The sequence below is a fragment of the Bacillus rossius genome, chromosome 1, assembly GCF_032445375.1.
Source record: "Bacillus rossius redtenbacheri isolate Brsri chromosome 1, Brsri_v3, whole genome shotgun sequence".
Taxonomy (NCBI): Eukaryota; Metazoa; Arthropoda; class Insecta; order Phasmatodea; family Bacillidae; genus Bacillus; species Bacillus rossius.
The window spans coordinates 254,440,378-254,463,154 of record NC_086330.1 but is presented as its reverse complement, the minus strand read 5'-3'; the positions used below and the strand labels follow the sequence as shown (position 1 = coordinate 254,463,154).

Here is a 22,777-nt window from a genome sequence, read left to right as displayed (position 1 = left end):
ATGTATGTTATGGTTTGTAGATTTAAAAGTGCCTTTTGACTGATGTTCATGTTGGATTGTTCGGTGGACCAAGTACATATTAAATATGGTGTAGTTAATGTTTGCGTATGGTAAATATTAATGGAATTATATTAAGTAGTATGATGATGATGGACTGATAGTATTAAATTTGGCTGCTTTGGAACAATGGCTAGAGTATAGTTATGCACGATTACGACTTCAACTGATATAATGGGACGGAATGCTAAATAACATTATCAAAGTATTATGTTAGTAGGTTATGCTGTAATGGAAACTATATAAAAAAATACAGTGGATAATATTATACAAATATGCCGGTTTGAGACTGTGAGTTGGAATAGTATTATTGCTTTATACTTAATAAAGAAATAATTATATAGAGAACTGGATAGGATGGTTTTATTATGATTTCCCAGGAAGAGAGAGACGTGGCTGTATTTTTTTGCAGAGAATTTTAAGCATTTTATTTAATGACTCGTGATATTATCAGTAAAGAAGTAGTTGTGTAAACCTAAGTCTTGGAGGTGTTTGTCGTACAAAGAATGATCTAGTGATAATTATGGTTCTGATTGTATGATTGATTTCAAAATGTTTTTGTATGGAATAGTTTCTAGAATTTTTTTTATGGTAAACCCTCTCCCCAATAAATTCCGTTTAACATTTTAACACACACACAATTAATGAATTACATTATAGTAATTTAAATTAACACTAATAAAATAAGTGTTCTTTTGACTCACGTATTGTACTAGCTACTGATGGGTATATATGTGAGGTCTACGCGGCAGCACCCTCAGTCCGCCTTTAGCTGCGGTGTAGTGAGGATCGCCTAGTTTGATTTCTCTGACACGCAAGATTTGTATCAAGCTATGCTTGTGAACTCGATAGTCTCATAACCATTATTAATGTCAGACTTGAAGTAAGTTGTACCAGTGATGGTGTAGACCTCGATGGTTAAGGAGTCAACAGCTGTAGGGATCCCTGTGGAAGGCCTAACATCGCCGATGGAGATCCAGATAGAGGCGACGACAGTGATGCAGACCCCGATGGTAACAATGCCTGTGGCAGCGGAGATAAAATCAACAGGGGTGTCTACAGGAGCTTCTACTGTTCCGGAACTACCGGAGATTTTGACTCTTGCAGCATCATCAGCAGAGCATACCTCGGAGATGTCCCCAGTTTACATTTCACCAGTGTTGACAGCAACCTCGGAGACAACAACATGTGTTCATTAACATCTTCGGCACGACAATGCAAATACTGTGGTGCATCTATTTCTACAATTTCAAGTGCTCGTCGTCATGAAAAAAGTGGATGTCCGAATAATGAACAAAGAACCCAGTTTCAGTGCGAAATGTGTAATAAAATATTTGGACGATGTGATAGCTTGAAAAGGCATCTTAAAACCTGTATAAGGTCTCTGCCCCTGCCTCGGGATAGTATGCCACATGAATATCGGAAATCATCTTTTATTGCTTTACCTGAGACGATTACTAACAAAAGAGCAGTAGTCAATTGTCGAAACCTAAACGATTGGTTTTGTTTTAAATGGAGTATTTTAGCAAGATATATTGAGGGAAGTCATCAAAACCGTGTAAATAAGAGGTACTATGCTTTGGAGAATAAGTACGACTTCAGTGGTCTGGACTACCCACCTAAATTATATCAGATAAACAATTTTGAGAAAAACAATCCTGAAGTATCAGTTAACGTGTATGGGTTAGCTAAGAACAATAAGGTGTGTCCATTACGTGTAACTAAACAAGAAAGAAATGACCATTACGATCTGTTGCTTTTAATTAATGAAAGCAATGCTGCACATTATTGTTACATCAAAAACTTTTCCCGACTAGTGAGACCTCAAGTTACGAAACATCAGCACAAGATTCATGTATGTAAGATGTGTTTTAAGTATTTCGCTGATCGACCTCTGAAATGGGGTCGTACAGCTGTACAGCGACTTGAACTACACAAAATTAAATGTAGAAATAAATGCTGAACATAATTTGCTAATATAATATAAGTATTAATGTTTTTTGTACTTGTAGTAGATTCAAAACTGTAATAAATTTATGTATGTTAAAAATATGTTTTTTTATTTCTTGAACATGCTACTTATGTTAAATTGATGTGATATTTTATTAAATAAATATATATATTAACCTTAAGTTATATTTTTGCAAAGAAAATGCAAGCTTTCTAATGTGCAAATGAAAGCACTTAAAGAAATTGTAGGAGGAAATGAAAGCCCTCAAAGAAAATGTAGACGCAAATGAAAGCCCTCAAAGAAATTGTAAGCGCAAATGAAAGCCCTCAAAGAAAATGTAGCCGCAAATGAAAGCACGTAAAGAAAACGTAAGCTATGTAAGTCAGTTTGAGTAGAGTGCTACAGTGCACAAGTCTGCTGTATGACTTTGGTATAAGGACTGTGATATGTTTAATGGCAATACATTTTTTATCTTAGTATTTGGGAGGACCAGGTGATGCTCATTACGAATAATTAATCTACATACTCTAGCAGAGGATGAAAGTTAGTATGATTATATAATCAAGTATGGTGGGTGCATACATGAGATGATAATACAATATGTTGGTGGTCAAGATTAAAGTGGGTGATAACAAAATCTAAGTAGGCGGCGGTGTGGATATGTTATAAGTCAAATGTGATGATATAGTCCTAGATGGCGGGAAGTTCAGTGTGTCTACAGTAATGTGATGACATACCTCAAGATGGCGGGAAGTTCAGGGTATCTACGGTAATGTGAAATGCGATGTCTAAGATGCCAATGGTTAAGATAGTGTTGGTGACGACATATAGGAAGGCGAACAGAAATTATGTAATCCAATATAGTGGAAAGTTCAATGTGAGGGATATAGTCCAAGATGTTATATGCTAAGTGAAGACGATATAGTCCAAGATGTCGTTCGAAAGGAGCTACAGTGATGAAAATACAATATGTCTGCCTACAGAAGATGAAAAAATATATAATGATATATAATCATAATGAAAAGTAAGGGTGCTTGGTGTCTTAACGACAACTGCAACATGTAGGAGTGGGGCACTAGATTACGAGATAGGCGTGATGTCATAATTCAAAATGATCGAAAGTTCTAGAGTCCGAGATGGCTTTGGAGCTGGTGATGATGACGTAGTTCAATATGATTTTCATGATGTCCTAGGTTAAAGGTGAGGATTAAAAAAAATCCAATATGGCTGCCTTCAAAAGATAAAATTACTTTGACTGTATAATGAAAATATCAACACTAGGAGTAGGGTGTTCGATTGTGGGGTGTTATTTGTGATTACATAATTCAAAATGGTGGGTGTTTCTATAAACCAAATTGGTGATTGTATAATATTAATGTGAAGGTCTTAAATCTCAATTCCTAAGTCTTATCAGTGGTGATGTAATCGAGACAGTAGAAAGTTCTAGAAATCAAAAATGGTGAATGGAAATGATGTAATCCAAGATGGCAGCCGGAAATGACATAATACTATATGGTAGCCGGGTCATCCAAGATGGCGGTCAGATATGATGTAATACTATATGATTGCATAATAATAATGGAATGATAGAGCATGCGAAAATTGAATCCAAAATGACGGTCGGAAATGATGGTGACCGGATATGACATAATCCAAGAAGGGGGTGTCGTGATGTCATATATGGGTGGGTAGGTAAGGGGGATACCAAACCTTTATCCGGATATGGGAGGGTAGGTAAGGATGATTCCAAGCCTCTATGGGGAGATTTGCGGGTAGTTAGAATTTTGGAGGAATGGGGAAATTTTGTAGGGTAATTTGGTAGGAAAATGGGAAATTTATAGGGGAAAAAGGGAAATTTTAAAGGGAAAACGGGAAATTTTGAGGAAATTTGGGGGGAAATCGGGAAATTTCCAGGAAATCGGTGATGATGTCATCGGTCAAAGGTCGTAACAGTGACGTCAGGGGTCAAAGGTCACCAATCCTGAATCCTAATCCATAATCCACTGCGCTCGGATGGGCTATTCCTAACTACTTATATTACACTTTGTGTTTTCTTTTGTTCGTAAAAGTTTATAAAAAATTAATCAAACAATTGATTAGATTTGGTCATATTCATTGTGGCTGTTAGTATAGTGGCTGTTTAAAATTTATACCTAAATGAAAATAAATATCTCCCAATGCTTTATGTGCAGGAGTGGAAAAACACTTTTACAAATTCCTTGTTACATTAATATTTAGTTGAGGAAAAGCCTTGCTGTTGGAGATCGCCATTTTTAATAAATTTTCAATTGGGATAATGTCAGTGATTTCCGAACAAAAGCATCTGGCAAAATATAACTCATAAAAAAATTAAAACGCTTTTTGAATACTTTCATATACTGTATTCTCAATATTAGGGATTCAATACCAAAATGCCATTTGACATATGTATATTATGAGAATGATAATGGTCTAATTTAAATAACTCAGATTTGCATTTAGATATGTTTGGCAATTTACACAAAAAATACATGTACTATAACTAATTTGCAGCAATAGGCAAGGTAAATAAACACTAAAAACGTCTGTATTAAAAAATATACAAATGTTTGGTAATTTCATGGCAAAACTGGGATTCCAAACAAGTTGTTGATCAAAAGCATATTTCTTTATGGATTTTTTTATTCGAAGATATGCTTATTTTTTATTTTGGTTTTGAACACCATATATGATAATTAACTGTGTGTTCCCTTCCACAGAGTATTTTAATGTTAAAGATACTTTATCATTAAAAATTAGTACGCATTTCGTACTAAATGTGATAAGATACAACGTTCGAGCCATGCACCATTTCTTATTTAGTAAGTAAACTGTTACGAATGCAATTTATATCACGTACAATCTCAAAGAGAACAGTTTCGATATCACTTGAAAATCACGTGTTTGATTTGATTGTACATAACAGTGTTAAGGTAACAACTTAGTGCTCATAAATTGAGTCAAAACGAGGTTTGGGATAGAATACACGACCCATGTCGCTTGAGAGTGACATCTAAGCGACATAATTTATTTAGAATATAATTTGGATTGAACTCTATGTTTGTATAAGTGTTTATTTTAAAAATCCACTACCTAAATCGTTGTTTTCTATATAGTGGTTTTTAGATTTCCAATTTAATTTATACTAAATGCATACAAAACAACGGAACACAAAATACATTATCAGTTCTATGTACGTATATAAGTTTAGCAACATACGTGAAAAAAAAAATTACCCTACAAATTTGTCGATTTAAACTGTGTTATGCCATATGCTATGATACGGTCACCACAATCGCTGCAGGACACCAGGATTCTACAGTTGACAGGTGACAGGTAACAGGTGACAATTAATTGTCAGACATATTTACAATTCGACATATGTTCGTTTCATAAAATTTGACAAGTCTACACATATGTCACGACAAATATGTATAAATGTATGACAATTTGACATATAGCTGTTTCATAAAAGTTTAAAGCTGACAGGTAAAAATGTGATAAATGTGTCACATCTGACAGGTAATACTGTTTTATGAAACACAGATATGTAAATTGTATTTAACAATTTTACAAATTTGTAGAATTGTCAGAGTGGAAGTGACAGGTAAACCATTTAGTATCACCTAATGATTGGTAATAGCAGTGTAATAGTGTGATAAAATATTGGGTTAATTTGATGTGATTGGACATAATGGACAGTAGTAGCAGCATTAGCAGTAGCGGGAGTGATGAAGAAAGAGAAAGACGAGTTCGTAGAGTTTTTAGGCCACAGATTAACCTAACCTTCAATTTCAGTGACTTTGTCTTCAAAGAGAAATTCCGCATTAGCAAGGTAACAGCTGAATACATTATAAATAGGTTAGTGCAACAGTTGCGGACAGAAACGAAAAGAAATCATGCTCTTACTGTTCAAGAACAACTTTTGTGCGCATTGCATTGGCTGGGCACAGGAGCACAATATCATGTAAATGTAGATGCACATGGCTTATCAAAAGCCACTATCCACCGATGTGTAAATAAGTTATGTCACTTACTGGTTCACACCTTTCTTGGAGAAGAGGTTCGCTGGACAACTGAATCTGTCCAAGCAATTCCACAGCTTTCATTGAGTGTAGCAAACATTCCAAGGGTTGCTGGAGTTGTAGATGGGTCATTGATCAAGATAGATGCCCCACATGATAATGAAGTCTCATTTGTAGACAGGAATGGCAACCATTAAATCAATATAATGGTAGTGTGTGTACCTACCCTAGAATTTTTGTATGCCAATGCTCGGTGGCCCGGTTCAGTACATTATGTACGAGTACTACGATGTTCGTCGTTGTCACAACATTGGGAAAATGGATGGAGACCATTTCCACATGCAATATTACTGGGAGACAGTGGATATGGATTAAAAATTGGTTGTCTGTAAAGTCGGTTTACGATAGTTTAACTATTACAAAAACTTAAACTAATAATTAGGTACAAAATATACATAACTGCTGAAAATTAACATAAGCTTGTCTTGAAATGTCCGTTTAATTATTTTGGTTTCATTACAAAAGATTATATACATCAGATGTTAATGTGTAGAACATATAGGGGAGACCGGGGCAAGTTGACGATGTTAAGCTTTGAAATGGCCTTTAACAGATAAATAAGCATATATAATATCTAATTTGGTACCAATACGAAGTACATATACCAATTTCTACCTAAATATGTAAAAAGGTTGTATTACTTTGCGTAGTTCCGAAGTTATTGACAAGAAACCAATTAGTTAGCACATTCGTCATCTTGCCCCAGGAGTGGGGTAAGTTGACGAACCTATTGGGGTAAGATGACGAAACCAAAATATATATATTTATGGACAAAGTAAACAATAGTTTTATAGATATCCTACACTAAACAACGTGCAGGATGTAAAGAAGATATATTGTAACATATTTGAACGACTTTGATATAATTCCTTGACTTCATAATTGGAAAAGTTTTCGTGCCACCACTCAGAACATGTGGAACACTGAATACAGTCTTCATTTGGAGGTTCCAAGTAAACTTCTTCACATGCAGGGCAAGGAACGCTATTTAGGCTTTATGGTTTTGCTACAGAATGATCAGAGCTTTGTTTTTCAGTTTTCTTAGTTTTTCTTTCATTTTTCTTCTCTTCATTCTGCTTCTTCTATCTATCTCTTCGTCACTCCAACGCCTCCTTTCCGTTTTCCGCTTATAATATGCCTAGGCATCTACAAAAAAATCAAACAAAATTGTTACGACTATTAACACAGGAACTATTTATAATATTTTATAATTTCATTATTATTTTTATTTTACTTAAATGTTCGTCATATCTGTACATCATTGGTTTAAATAACACATATAATACAAAATAATGCTCACACTGTCATTACCTATGGCAAGTTGACGATTGCAGGGGCAAGATGACGAATTCGTCATCTTGCCCCCGTCAACTTGCCCCAGCAGCCGTATTTTTGCTTTACCAAAATCACGAACAACATTAACAAATTTTCTTCAACAATCTATACACTAAAATACTTCCAAAAGTCAGCATTTCATTTTACATATATAAACATTTAAAACAGATGGACTCTTTTCTCGTAATAGCTTAACATACGTACCTTCAATATTACAACAATGGCTCACGAAACAGACTGCCTCTCAAAACTGCCACATTCAAACTGACTGGAAAATTCCGCTGCACCTGCCTAGTAGGTGCAGATGGTGACACACAAGGTCACAGGTGCGCCAACCGTCTATCTGTGTTTCTGGATTAGTTACATACGATTCGTCATCTTACCCCGTTCGCCAACTTACCCCGGTCTCCCCTATATATTACGTAGTTATATTCACATGTATTGTTAACAATGAAAATAGCACCTTCAATTACACTGTTTGAAGCACCAAATTGCAACGTTTCGATGTTAACAGGAAATATAGTTGAATTTGTCAAATGAGCTGTAAATTCAGATGGCGGAAGGCCTGCTTCTTTCTCCATTTTCAGTAACTCTAGATCCATTTTGTATGTTTCTCGTTTTGCTGTTTCGAGTTTCTGTACCAGTAATAACGTTAGCAGTTTAATTTTTTTTGTTCTTAACAATTAATATTCCTTCTTTGCAGAGTTTACGTTTCTTTTCCTTGTGTTGCCACCTGTGCTTGCTGATGGTGTTTGATGAGTACCGCTCAAATTGTCAGATGCATTTGGACACGTTGGTTCAGCAACACCATCTGCATTATTTACAATAACTTCTCCAGTCTGATTTCCTAAATCCTCGTGATATGTGAATGTAATTGCAGCAATGTCAGTCCCAAAAGATTCAGGAACCATTATTCCTTCAAGAACAGGTGATTCTTTTCCAATAATGTCCATGATAATATGATCTGCCTCGTCATAAATACATTTCTTCCCATCTGCACTTCCCGTCTTTGTTCTGTTATCTTTTTTCTCCTGGGCATGAAAAAGATTTAGGTTTTAGTAATTAAATTATAATATACATCCTATATCACTAAGGCGTGTTCCATTACTAGCACAGGCAGATACAAAAGCTCAAATTTTTATTATTATTTCTTAAACCATATTAATTAGACTACTGAGGCTAAATATGAAGTGTCATGCTATATTAGCAGCTACTTGTTGCAAACACATGAAGATAATTGTTAAGTCTACCTACTCATTGAATATAGGCTAAACTATTGATAATATAAGCAAGATTTATTAAAGAAAAATGCCTCTTTTGTTACGAAAATGAGTCTCCTGTAAAAACGTGTATGTGGCACATGTTTATTTTTTTTCCAATTTTCGTAGATTTTCTGTTCCGCAATCAAAACAAGCTAAATGTTACATGTAATTTGTACACAGAGACTAACCTAACATAACATTACCAAACATAACCTAACTTAACCCAACCTAACATAGGTTTATTTACATTAGATTATGTATGCTTACGTTAGGTTTGTTAAGGTTTGGTTACTTTTGGTTAGGTTACATTATGTGACGTTAGGTTGGTTTGGGTTATGTTAGGTTAGTATATGTGTACGAATTACAAGTCCATACATTTCTTTTGCTTGTGGGACTTAGAAAATCTCCGAAAATCGAAAATATATACATCTGCAACATGCTCTTTTTGTCTCTCGCGACAACTTTTCGTATTAAAAGAAGCAATTTCATTAATACACCTTGCTTCTATTATCAATAGTTTAGCCGGTATACAATGAGTAGCTATAACTAAAAATATTCACATGAATAACATGCCTCTGTGTCCATAACTAACCTATTAATAATCAGGTACACATACAATATTTGTACTTAGAATCGTTCTCTTGCGCCAAATTTGCCATGTAGTATCCCTAAGATACTTCCAATCCCTTGTAAAGGCTCCGATGGCTTTCGCTTTTCCAGTTAGGTATGCATTTCCATGTGTCCATTTTCTGTTCATGTGTCAAACTGCATGAAAATCTTCCAAAAAACACCTCCTTTTCCTCACGAATGAGGTTTAAAATACTTATCTTATCCACACTGATCATTGTACTACTGTATGTGTGAAGGTTATATATGTCGCATAAATATTTTACTGCTTACTTTTTTGTGGTACAAATCGATTGTTCTTGAAACGCAAAGGTATGGCAGGGTTAGATTATCGCACGCACCACTTGAAAGCCAACAAATGTTTTGACATACACGTGGCCGCGGGCGATTGTTTTTGGCCACATCACTAAAAAATAATTTGACCTACAATTAATTGTCACATACGATCGTGTTTATGAGACAGTTGTTTTTAATTGTAGCTATTTAAGATTCTTTGCCTGTCAACTTCTTTGTATATGAAACGTACACGTGTACTTACAAACTGACATATTTGTAAATTTTGACATAATTGTCGCGTATGTCACGCCTGTCGAGGGCCCATTCATTCTTGGCAAGGGACGTGCGTTCCTTCAAGGTCAGGGTTTGCTGAAATCACCTCTCGGCTGTGACACGTCACCCGAGGCTAGCCCGTGGAGTTGACAACACTGGTAGGCTAATCCCTACCCGTCGCCCAGCTCGGCTCGGTAAAACCTTTAAATATATATATATATATATATATATATATATATATATATATATATACTATATAGAAGTCGCGAGTGGATAGGATTTACTCTCCGTTTTTCAGAAGCGTATGATGAGCAGCTTGGGAACTTCACCGCTGCAGTGCGCTGCCGTAACACTCTGTATCGTCTTAGTTGTTATTTACACGCTAGAGCGCAGAACTCTCGCTCGCTGTCATTCCCCGCACCCCCCACCTATCATTCACTGCAGCTCAAGGTCGTTCAACGGGAGGGCGAAGGGGTGTTTGAAGAGTTCGACACTTGTCCGCTAGGGACCACCACAAGTCGATGCCCTAGAGATGGTGGCGATTGCGGCGGTGAATTAACCAACTACCTCAAAATCGTATTAGAAATTTTAACCTGGGCTGGCGACTTCTATACAGTATATATATATTCAAAGGTTGAATATATATTCAATGGTACGACAGAGAGGGCAACTACAGTTTGTAACTGCGATAAGACACTCTTCCAGCCACCAGCGCCTGTAGAGCAGCCTCCACTACCTAGCGGTATTCGGGCGACTGCATTTTGGCTTGTGTTTTATACTTCTTTCAATTTTTGTAATTTGTTTTAAGTATGTACATATATACAAAGCATATATCTCTATCTCTCTATATATGCCCCTCTTTAAATCATACTATATTTCTCTCCATATATAAATTTCTATACATATCTATCTCTCTACATCTCTCTTAGTATCTATGTTTCTCTTTATTTCTCAATATTTTCCTTAATGTATCTTAACATCTCTACATATATCTCGTTCTAACTCTCTGTATCTCCCTCTCTCTCTATCTCTCTATACCTCTCTGTATCTCTATCTATGTCAATATATCTATCCCTCTATGTTTATATTCCTATCTCTCTATGTCTATATCCTCCTATCTATATCTTTATCTTTACAAAACAGATGACGAACACACTAAAATTCATTTATAAATATTTGTATGTACCTACACTTTTATCTTTTTTTTTTACCTGTCGCATGTGTGACATATGTAAATAAAACACTTGTGTATTCGAATGCCACATTGTGTCAAATTTTCAAAGCAATCGGTGAAGAACTTTAGTTGATTTAAGGTTTTGAGCAAACGAACATTTACATTTTTACTTATATAAATATGTTTGTATATAATCTTATATGCATGTATGATTTTTGTCATAAGTTAGGAAGAGTTTAACCAAGCCTCTAATGGCACTGTGACAGGCTAAAGCAATATACTTATGTGAGCTTAAACAACTCCCAATATATGATAACAACTTTGACGATGTGCACTAAACCAGAATTTGAATTGGAAATTGATAGCTCATGGAATGCTATGGTATAGAATCACCCCCTATACCCAGAGTCATCGAATGTTACCAGCCAAAGGAGGGGGAGGAGGGGTGGCAAAACCTCTGGATCCCAAGCCCAGGTTGTTTTTGAGATTTGTTTTATGCGTGATTTACCTTGCTTAGTTGTAGTTTCTTAAAGAAACTTGATCAAAGTGAGGGATTTGTAAGGCAAGTATTGTTCGTCCTAAACGTACAAACGTCTATTGGTTACAACGAAAAACTATTTACTGTCATATGTCTATTATGTAATAGGTCTCTATTTATTTTGTGTCGTGTGTTTGTACAAGCTACTCTATATAACCAGCAAATAATAAATTACATTAATAATTTTATACCCAACCATTTGTTTTTTGTATATTGGTCATCAAACAAGTATTTTTTGGTTTTTAAAATTACAAAGTGTACATTTTAATAGATTAAAGTTCGTAAAATTAATTTAAGGAAACTCCATTGCTTAGATAATTCATTTACTATATTCATATTCAACATTTATACCAGTGCATTGACGTAGATCCTTAAGCACATAACATGTGGTTCAACAATAACAAATTTAAGGGAAAGATACAATTACTATGCTAAACTTCATCATGGTGAAGAAATAATGAATTACACTCTTAGTGTAAAACTTTGATTTGCCATTAAGTTTTCATTTATTTTATATAACTAGGTATATTGCAAATATTAAGCTTATCATGTTTTCCTTCTTTGTTAACAATTTTGAATTTAAAAATCGTTTAAATTACGACTTTTTTGAAACAAGGTACACTATCAATAAAGATTTCCCGGCATTTAAATTAAATTCTCTGCCTTCAAAAACCGATACACACTTTTGCCCCACCTTTACATGTTTGGCCAGTGTGTGAGCAGCGCGTCTCGGGCTGCCAGGCCCAGCCACAGTCCGCGCTGAGTGGCCTACTTGCGGGCACTTGCACACGCCCTGGGGAAGGTTGCGTCAGGCAACGAGGCGCTTCCGCCAATCATGTCACTAGCGAAGTGGCTCCCTTGAACGCACCCTGCCCACCGCCGGCCTTACAGCAGTTTCCTCAACACCGAGCAGTTTGTTACTATGCGTGATGGAAGTGCCAGTGGTCAACGGTTTTCAGAATAATATTAACATTGAAGGGTTTTAATGGTTTTAGTATTGTCGCGACCAAATGGTTACTGTATTTGTTTTATTATTAATAAGAGCTAAAACTGTGTTCACATTACGCTAGTATTATCTCATAACGTACATCTCCGCAAAAATAAAATACTACAGGTCCCTGCCCTTTTCGTGCGATTCGGAGAGCATCTTATTTTATTAATCTAATTATAATTTAATGATGTATTTACTGTCTGTATTTTTCTTGCCAGTTGCCTGCTTACCAGAGTTCAGAAACTAACAAGACTAGCTTTGTCTGTTTTGAGAGACTGAGTTACACTATTATATATATATATATATATATATATATATATATATATATATATATATATATATACACACACACACACCTACACACACACACACACACATCCCGATTCGCGTCTCGATCACTCACTCACGTATACAAATTCTATCCCACTTCCAGATAATGAGCTGGAACTCGAAATTTTGACAGTAGGTAGATCTCGTCCCTTACCCGACGGGAAAATTACGAAAAGTTGAAATTTTTCATTTTGAACCCCCGAAAAAATTAAAAATAATCAAAAAACTACCAAGACAGGCCATTATAACATTATTGTAGACATGACAACACGATCGGACCAATGTATGTTTAGTTATAAGCCATGGACATAGACTACAATAACACGTGAACACAGGAAAACCTTTGCTCTCTTCTGTGAGCAATGTATTGTTTGCTGCGGAAAGGTATTGAGAAATATGGCGTCCTAAACGAATCAAGCTGTATTTTTTAGTGTGTATGTCATTTCTTAATAATCTAACATGCAGTTTTTCCATTATGTTTACGTTGGTGCTGAAAGCGTGCATAGATCAAGTCGTAACTCCATTCTGTAACTGAATTCAGGTTAAGGTTAATGTTACATGTTAAAAAATATAATTTTGGAAATTTTGCACGCTAAGAAATAAAAACAATTTACAGCTCACAGCACGTTTCGCGTAAAAGTGTAAACGTACGTAACGTTTAGCAGTGCTCGAAAAAATATCACTTAGGTACTGAGTTACATACTGGTGGTTAAAATAAGAAGAATTAGTGCTTACGTTTCAAGATTGACTTAAAACTCCGTAAATTTACACCTGTAATAGTCTACAGTCACAAATTATACGCGTAAAAATATTTAATAAATAGTGTTTTCAGTTTTAATACATTACTGTGATTATTAATATCATATTGCAGCATTATGATTTTCCCAGAATTATATTATCTGAATTAAAATAAACACTTGGTTGTTTAGGTATATACTTTTAAAATAATGCAATAAAAAATTAAAAACATCCTTGGGTTAGGTTAAATATATTTAAAATACTGTAAAAAATATTTTAACTGTTTTTTTTTTTTGTAAATTTTGTGGCTTAATCAAAGAAATATAGTTGTAAAATATGCAATTTTTAGATTTTTTTCCATGGAATGGATTGCACTCTAGAATACCTATTATTTTCACATCAGAATACTCAAAACCTTTAACGGCCCTAGCCCTTATGTTGTCATGCAATTGGTACATTTAGCCGCCAGATTTGTAATTACAAGCATGTTAGTTTGCTTTTTAAATATGGAGACCACAATATTTTACTGTTAATTAAATCATTCTTAAAATACCTTATGTGTAAAAACAAAAAAGATAATGACAGCACACCAATTTATAGCTCACTAGCCTTTATAAAGCTACGATTTGTTTCCCTATCCAATTGCTAACCAGTTGACTTCAAATTCAGAACAGACACCCACTGCAGAGAAAAAGAGCTCCATAACTGAGCACGGGTTTTCTTTAAATTCTAATGCATTTGTTAAGAATACATTTACGCACTAAAAAGCAATAAAATAATATATAAACCCAAAAATCTCGTACTAACAATATTGTTTACATCGATATAGTGCATTTCATGCCTCCAGGATTGCTTCGCATCACTTTTCTCGCGGATATTCTACGACATTCATATAAGTATTAACAGTATCTAGTATAGAATAGTATGTCCGGGGACAGGCGCCAGGTGGTGGTGCTATTCCGCCATCTTGGATTGTGACGTCACGGTGGCCATCTTGGATGACCTTGACCTTTGACCTTCAAAATTATCCCAAATTTGTCCTAAATTACTTAAAATTCACAAAAATTTCCATTTTTTTTGGAAAATAATTCCGCCAAAAAATCTCAAAAAATTCCACAATTCAAAAATTAGGATTTCGAAAACCTCAAAACACTTTTTGCCTTAGAAAGAATACAAAGTCCTAAAATAGGCTTAAGCATCTATGTCTAAAGGCTCTGATAAGCCTCTGATGCAGTAGCGTAGCCAGGATTTGTGTATTGGGGGGGTAGGGGGTGTTAAGAAGCATGGTCCCCCCCCCTATTAAAGCGGGTGGTCCGGGGGTCCTCCCTCCTCCCCCCCGGAAAAATTTGGATTTTAAGGTGTAAAATGTGTTATTTGAGCAGTTTTCGGTACTTAACTTTAAATATTGTAATGGTAAAAATATTAAAAATTGTCTGAGTGATGAAGTAAGAAATAAATTAAAGATATTTTAATCAATCCAAGTGCCTTGTCCACGACCACTCAAAATCATAAATCATGCTCAAAGCTCAACAATACAAAAAAAAGGAATAAAAATGGATGGGTTTCAGCAGAACTGGCCTATTCCTGGAAACAATTAGCTTTAGCTTGAAGAATTACCCAGTCACCACCTGCTTATAATTACCGCGCTGGTTAAATATAATAGGTGTAAGATATTTGAAAACTTGGGACCCGTTACGGCGTCACAACCTTATAGCTTCTGCTCGTGACAGGGGTAGGGGAAGGGAAGAAGAATCGGTAGGGCTCGCTTCTCTTCCCCTCCAGTGCAGTGGCCGGTGATAGCAGTAAGACACCCAGGCTTTTAGCTAACCTGCTTTCAGATAAGAAAGAAAAAGGTGGCTAAGGCTACGCCCCTGCTATGACATCAACTAAGATTATGACCGCCATTTTGAATGTTTACGTCACCGTTGCAATTTCAGTTACGGCCGCCATCTTGAAAATCCGTAAATATTTTAGAAAAAAAAAGAATTTTTTTTTCAAAATCATTTAAAAAATTAATCAATCGAATTTAATACTAAAAAATAAAATAAAAAAATATTTAAAAAAATTATAAAAAAATGATCACTTGACATGGAGCTCGCAGTCCTCGGTTCGAACCCTGTGAGAACAAAAAAAAATTACGACCGATCCTTCCTCCATGGAAGCTGCTGGCAGACTGACCTTCCACCACTTATTTCAAGGTATAAGTATATATCGTCAGCTAGTATGACATAATGTCTGCCATCTTGAAAATCCGTAATATCAATGCTAGAAATTCGGGGAAAAAATTTAAATTAATAATAAAATTATTAATCAATTTTAATTAAAAATATTATAAAAAATACCGTTGCAATTTCCATTATGGCCGCCATCTTGAAAAACTGCAATTTTTATACTAGAGATTTGGAAAAATTTCAAAAATTATAATAAAAATTTATTAATAAAATTTTAATAAAATCATATTTAAAAAACGCACTTATGTAGTGAAGTCCTTGGTTTGAACCTGGTAAGAGCAAAAAAAAATGTAGATAGATGCTTCCTCCACGGTAGCCGTCGACAGACTAACCTCCCACCACCAATACCAAGATATATATCGTCAACTGGTATGACGTCAAGTCCGCCATCTTGTCTTCGTCCGCTGGAGGTCTCTATCTTATTTATGTCTGCTAGAGTGTGCTGATGCCATGTTAGTTTGATTCTTACCTGCTAGAGTGCATTAATCATTTCTTATTATTACCGTGACGCCCGCCATCTTGTCATTTGGGTGCCATCTTGGAATTGTGTAATTATTTTGCTAGAAATTCGGGGAAAATCCCAAAATTCATTAAATAAATTTGCAATCAATATACTGATTGATCCGATCAGTTCCGGTCCTTGGTTCGATAATTGATCGTTGCATCAATACTTAATTTTATATAAAAAATATCAACTTCAATAAAGAAGGTGGAAAGTCATATAATATGTATAGTTTCCAAGCGAACCATCATCCTATAAGTCGCTATATCCGCCATCTTGGAAATTTGTAATATATAACCTAGAAATTCTGGAAAAATTCCTAAACTCATCGAAAAAAATAACTTATTAATTAACTGCTTAATTGGATCGATTCCTGTCCTTGGTTCAATACTTGATCGAAGCAATAACTTTTAGTTTTATGTAAAAATATCAATTTCAATAAATCATGTTCAAAATTCTTAAATATGCTTAAAATCCTCTACTACCAACCTTCAGAAAGCTGTTATGAACGCCCTATTATTAATTTGTCATAATTAACCTATAAATTTGGGAAAAATTTTTAAAAATCACACATTACTTTACATATTGACCCGAAACTTGGTTCAATCCCTGGACGATACAAAATTAATTTAATATAACATCAATTTAGCATAATAGTGACAGGTTCGAGAAATAAAACACAGCAATTTATTTTACAAACATATTATTTATTACTTAATTTCTATTCTACTACAGGATAACCTGCGAAGGTTAGCAATCTTACAAACATTATGTCTGCATAGGCGTGAAATGACTAACTCTTAGCTCCAATCGGTTTATACTAGACAGGGACCAGCCAGAACCTTTACAGACATAGTCCTCCTCTTCTTGACAGAGTTTCTGGATACCATGTTTAACAGTTTGCTTCACATCGTTAGAACTATAAATTACTGCAGCCGATGTCTTGAATGCACATGTCTTCACTTTGTCATCGAACAGATATTGTTTGCCATATACACAGTCTAGCCACAAGTTATATTTTAAAGGACCATTTGTTTCTACGTCATCAGTAAGGTGATTGATTATGTTCTGCCTGATATCGTCAAGAAAATTACAAATGTCTTTTGACTCACTTATCGTATTTAGATAATAGTAGTCTTTCAATGTTCCACGAAATGCAAACTGCGCCAGGTAGAAGCCATTATCATTCACCTGTAAGGCACCGAACATGGTCTTAGGTTTAGTTCCATGTCCAGATGCCATAGCAATCGGTTGCTGTGCATCTGTTTTTATTTTTTTGCTTGTACGCTCACGAGTCTTAAACCTAAACTGAGGAGTCGTAATTACTGCACGTAGTTTAACAGATTTATTCAAATTTATTTTTTAAATAAAATTAAAAATTATTGCTTCAATCAAGTATCGAACCAAGGACAAGAATTGATCCATATAAGCAGTTAATTAATAAGTTATTTTTTCGATGAATTTAGGAATTTTTCCAGTATTTCTAGGTTTTATATTACATATTTCCAAGATGGTGGACATAGCGACTTATAGGATGATGGTTGGCTTGGAAACTATACATATTTTATGACTTTCCACCTTAATTATTGAAGTTGATATTTTTTACATAAAATTGCAAATTTATTTAATGAATTTTGGGATTTTCCCCGAATTTCTAGCAAAATAATTACACAATTCCAAGATGGCACCCAAATGACAAGATGGCGGGTATCACGGTAAAAATAAGAAATGATTAATGCACTCTAGCAGGTAAGAATTAAACTAACATGGCATCAGCACACTCTAGCAGACAGAAATAATATAGTGACCTCCAGCAGACGAAGACAAGATGGCGGACTTGACGTCATACCAGTTGACGATATATATCTTGGTATTGGTGGTGGGAGATTAGTCTGTCGACGGCTACAGTGGAAAAAGGATCTACCGACATTTTTTTTGCTCTTAATAGGTTCAAACCAAGGACTTCAATACATAAGTGCGTTTTTAAATATGATTTTATTAAAATTTTATTAAAAAAATTTATTATATTTTTGAAATTTTTCCAAATCTCTAGTATAAAAATTGCAGTTTTTCAAGATGGCGGCCGTAATGGAAATTGCAACGGTATTTTTTATAATATTTAAATTAAAATATAATTAATAATTGTTTTATTAATTTAAATTTTTTTCCCGAATTTCTAGCATTGATATTACGGATTTTCAAGATGACGGACATTATGTCATACTAGCTGACGATATATATACCTTGAAATAAGTGGTGGGTGGTCAGTCTGCCAGCAGCTTCCATGGAGGAAGGATCGGTCGTAATTTTTTTTTGTTCTCACAGGGTTCGAACCGAGGACTCCAAGCTCCATGTCAAGTGAACATTTTTTTTATAATTTTTTTTATAATTTTTTTATTTTAATTTTTAGTATTAAATTAGATTTATTAATTTTTTTAATAATTTTTAAAAAAATTCCCTATTTTCCAAAAAAGCCAAGCAAGGGCCTGATTGTCTGTTTCCAGTAAAAATTAAAAATTCTTTATGTTCCAAACATGGTCGGAATTTATCTATGCCGAAAACTACGGCAAGACATTCAAGTTCATACACCGAAGAGGCTTTTCATTCTTGGTGCATTAGCGTGCACGAGGCGAAAGCTATTGGCTGTCTACAACCCTCAAACTCTTGTGAAAGCACTGCGCCAATGGCTACGCTGGAGGCGTCGGTTTGCAGTATGAAAGGCCTGCTGAAATCCGCCATTCTGAGGACAGGTGGGCTGGCTATTGATTGTTTTAGAAATGTCAACGCTTTGTCTTGTTCTGTACCCCATTTGAAAACGGAATTTTTCTTTCGTAGAGCATTGAGTGGGGCTGTGACGTACGCTGGGCTTCAGATAAACACTCAATAAATGAATAAGTAAAAAAATAATGCCTTGGAAGCGTCAGCCCACAAACAAAAAAACAACTATTATTATCACAGAGGTGCCCAGACGTCGCGTCGTACAAACAAATTTACTTATAACCCACTAGAAACTCTAGGAGGCTATGTGGATCGAGGATGAATAATAATGAAATAACAAGAATGCTGGTTTGATTTATATAACGGCCCTTTTACTAAAATTATTTACTTAGCTTTTTCTTTTATTTTATCTTTATCTTTAAGTACATATTTATTAAAATACATTAATTACTAACAGAAGGGCAACAAAATACATATAAAAGGAAAAACAACCATATCTCTTAAACTTGACCCTGGTTTTATGTGAGCTCGCAGGCTCAAAAGAAAGAAAATTACATTTTTTTAGTTTGCTTTTAAAATTAATCTAACCAAATCCTATGTCCTGAAAACTGGCAGTCCTGGCACCGGAGGTTTCTGTAGATTAAAGTCCAGAAGATTTCGATTTATGAAGAATTTCGTATGTCGACTGGTGTGGGGAGAAATCTTGTGACTCCATGAGCCCAATCACGGACTGCTAATTTAGGCAGTGAAGTTTCATTCTAATTCTTGTACCCTGCCTGTAACCAAAGTCCCAAATTGCTTAGACTGGTTAACATGCGGCTAAGTCTGGGCAAGACTACGCCCAGGGAAAGGCAAAAATGAAGGAGGGGGGGGGGGGATGATATGACGATCACTTACCCAAAAAAGCGGGGTGAAGTCACGTTGGCTGGCTCCAGTAGTTGAGTTGGCAACTCCCGGTGCAGACGTCCGCGGTAGCCATGACGAGAAAAGTACGGGCAGCCAATTTTAAAAATAAGAAAAATAAGGTGTCTATGCCTTGACATTCGAGACTACATGTCGTAGTGCCGAGTCTTGGAAACAATACCGTGGCAGACTCTCGCGAATTGCGATGCGTGGTCCGTACTGTCCAGATGCTGCCCGCCGAATCTTCAAATATGGCGTCGGAGCGCCTAATTAAAGAAAGTTACTGCGCCCATCCTATGAAAGGGGGGGGGGGGGGGGGTGGTGATGGCGCTTCCCGCTACCTCGCCCTGGCGAGTCGCGAGTAACGACTCGTCGGGAACGACCTCTCGAGTTGGAGCCGAGTCGATCCCTTATGGCTGGCTCGGAGGGGCAAGGGCCGTGCTGCCCTCTGGCGGAGAGAAGGGGGAAGCTGCCCGTTAGTTCTGGCAGCTCTCACTAGATGTCGCGTGCATGAAGTACAGTAGACCCGGGTGCGAGTCTTTTCAAACGTCGCGCCCCATACTGGCGACCAATCGTGCTCGGACGGGCAGTCCGGGTCATCGGGGGTCGTTGGCTCCCAACACCTTTGGCAAGGCAGGGGCGGGGGGGTGCTGGAGAGAAACGCTTACCCTGGTGGGAAAGGGCTTCCATCGGAGACACAGACGTGCTTGGGCGTTGTTGAACCTGACCGGAGTTATTGGCGAAAGACTCCGATGTCAGACTGCCTTTCGGAAGAGGTGGTGGGTGGGAGGTTGCCTTCTGCAAGCGTTTTGCGACATGACGGTGTTGGCTACCAACACCCGGGGAATGGCTCCAAGCGCGATAATTATAAGGCCGGCCGCTTGGCTAAGACTAGCCGGAGAAAACTGCAGTTGACGAGTCAGGATAAAAAAAAAGGGGGGGGGGGGGGGAGCACTACACCGAAGAAGCTTGGGTCCGGCCGTACACTGGGCCGAAGAAGATTTGAAAACTGAGCTTATAAGTTTAGATTAAAAAAAAAATTAGGAAATATTCTAATTTTTATTATTATTAGAAATAATGGTGACGAAATGGCGCATTATCGGCACAGGGTGGCAGGTTCGGCAAAATTAGGGAATACATTTTGCATAGAATTTTGCCATGCCAATGAAACGTGAGATTCCTTTCACGTCTTTAGGTGATTAAAAATCTGCTTTGGCCTGGATGCGACTTGGGTCTATCGTCACTCCCCTACTAGAAAACAGGTGTCCGAGGAAAGAAATTTCTTGTACTGCAAATTTTACTTTTTTTTGTATTGATCGTTAGGCCAGCTTTGCGTAGTCGCTCAAGGACTTCTTGCAAATGAGCCAGGTGCTCTTCAAAGGTTTCTGAATAGACGACGACTTCATCCAAATAATTGAAAAATGATTTGTATTTCAAATTTCAAATTCAAATTTGGTCGAGTAGGCATGTTAACACCTGTGCACCCGTGGCTAGGCCAAAAGGTACTACTTTTTACTGGTACAGATTCCACGGATTGCAGAATCCGGTGACATGTCTTAACTCTGAAGTTAGTGGTATTTGATGATAGGCCGAATTGAGGACAAAAACACTAAAAAATTTGGCTTTGCTAAACCAGTGACACGCTGAATTTAAATCTGGTAATGGGGTCATTTCCACTTCAATTTGTCGGTTGACCCGACGAAAGTCGACCACCATGGGGTGACCCTTGACCTTGATCTTTGGGTACCAAAAATTCTGGAGACGTGAAGTTAGAAGTGGACGGCTCGATTATGTCCTTGTCCAACAGGTTCTGTATATGCTCACGCATTACCTGCATTTTAGATCCTAATAATTGATAAGGATGACACCTAACTGGGGATTTGTCCAAAAGTCTAATTTCATATTGTGTGAGATGGGTGGGTCCTAGTTTTTCACTCTTCTGGAAAACTTCTGCATAATTTCTCGATTTCCTGTCTGAGATCAGCTTTAAGGTGGGTTAGCGAAATGTTCTTTTCACCCTTAACACCTGTTTTTGTGGAGTTTACATTACTGTGACACTCTGCATCTGGAGACACAAAGGGAACAAAAACTTGTTTGTTAAATTTGAATTGAAATCTTCGAGCCTGTAAATCAATGATCATGCCCGTTTTTGCAATGAAATCGGAACCAAAAATTAAATCTATGGCTAAATCATCGGCTACCAAAAATGGGAAAATCCATGAAAACAAAACAATTTTAATTTTAACGAAATTCACAAAATTTATTTTCAAAGGCTGTTCAGTCGCAGTGAAACACTGTATATCTATGGGCTGCGTTTTCTAAATGGCATTGTCTTGTTGTAACTTTTTGAAAAGTTTTCCTGATATAAACGAGCGCACGGATCCCGTATCAGTTAGACCTGGGACCTCTTGTTTTCCCACGGTTGTGCTGGCATAGGATAGTACTGTGGGTAGATTAGCAATTATGTTAAGGCAGCTTCGTTTGTCAGTGGTTCGAGGACAATTACATTTCTTGCACATGGGCCTAACGATGTTGCATTGTTCAGTGTGTTATATTTGGCGGACTTTGGTTTTCTTTGTTTTCCTCTGTTTCTGTTTTCTTTGTTTATTTTTCCACCTATTTAGGGAAGCTGTGTTTTGTTGTTGGAATTTTAGGTTGGATTTTTTTTTAGTCCATGTGAAAACAAAAAATTTCTTACTGTTGTTTGGGCTGCTGGCTCAGGAAGAATTCTTCCTGGCCAGCGATTGACATGTTTTTTGAGTGTTGAA

General features: G+C 36.3%; 1 protein-coding gene across 1 annotated transcript in view; it reads left to right on the top strand.

Moving 5' to 3' along the window:
* The first annotated feature begins 1,025 nt into the window (after positions 1-1,025).
* The window catches only part of LOC134527169 (beta-1,4-glucuronyltransferase 1-like), an 83,673-nt gene continuing 61,921 nt past the window's right edge, over positions 1,026-22,777 (top strand). The window contains exon 1 of the mRNA XM_063359574.1: positions 1,026-1,070. Within this exon, the coding sequence (XP_063215644.1) occupies positions 1,026-1,070 (45 nt within the window). The remainder of the gene's footprint in view (positions 1,071-22,777) is intronic.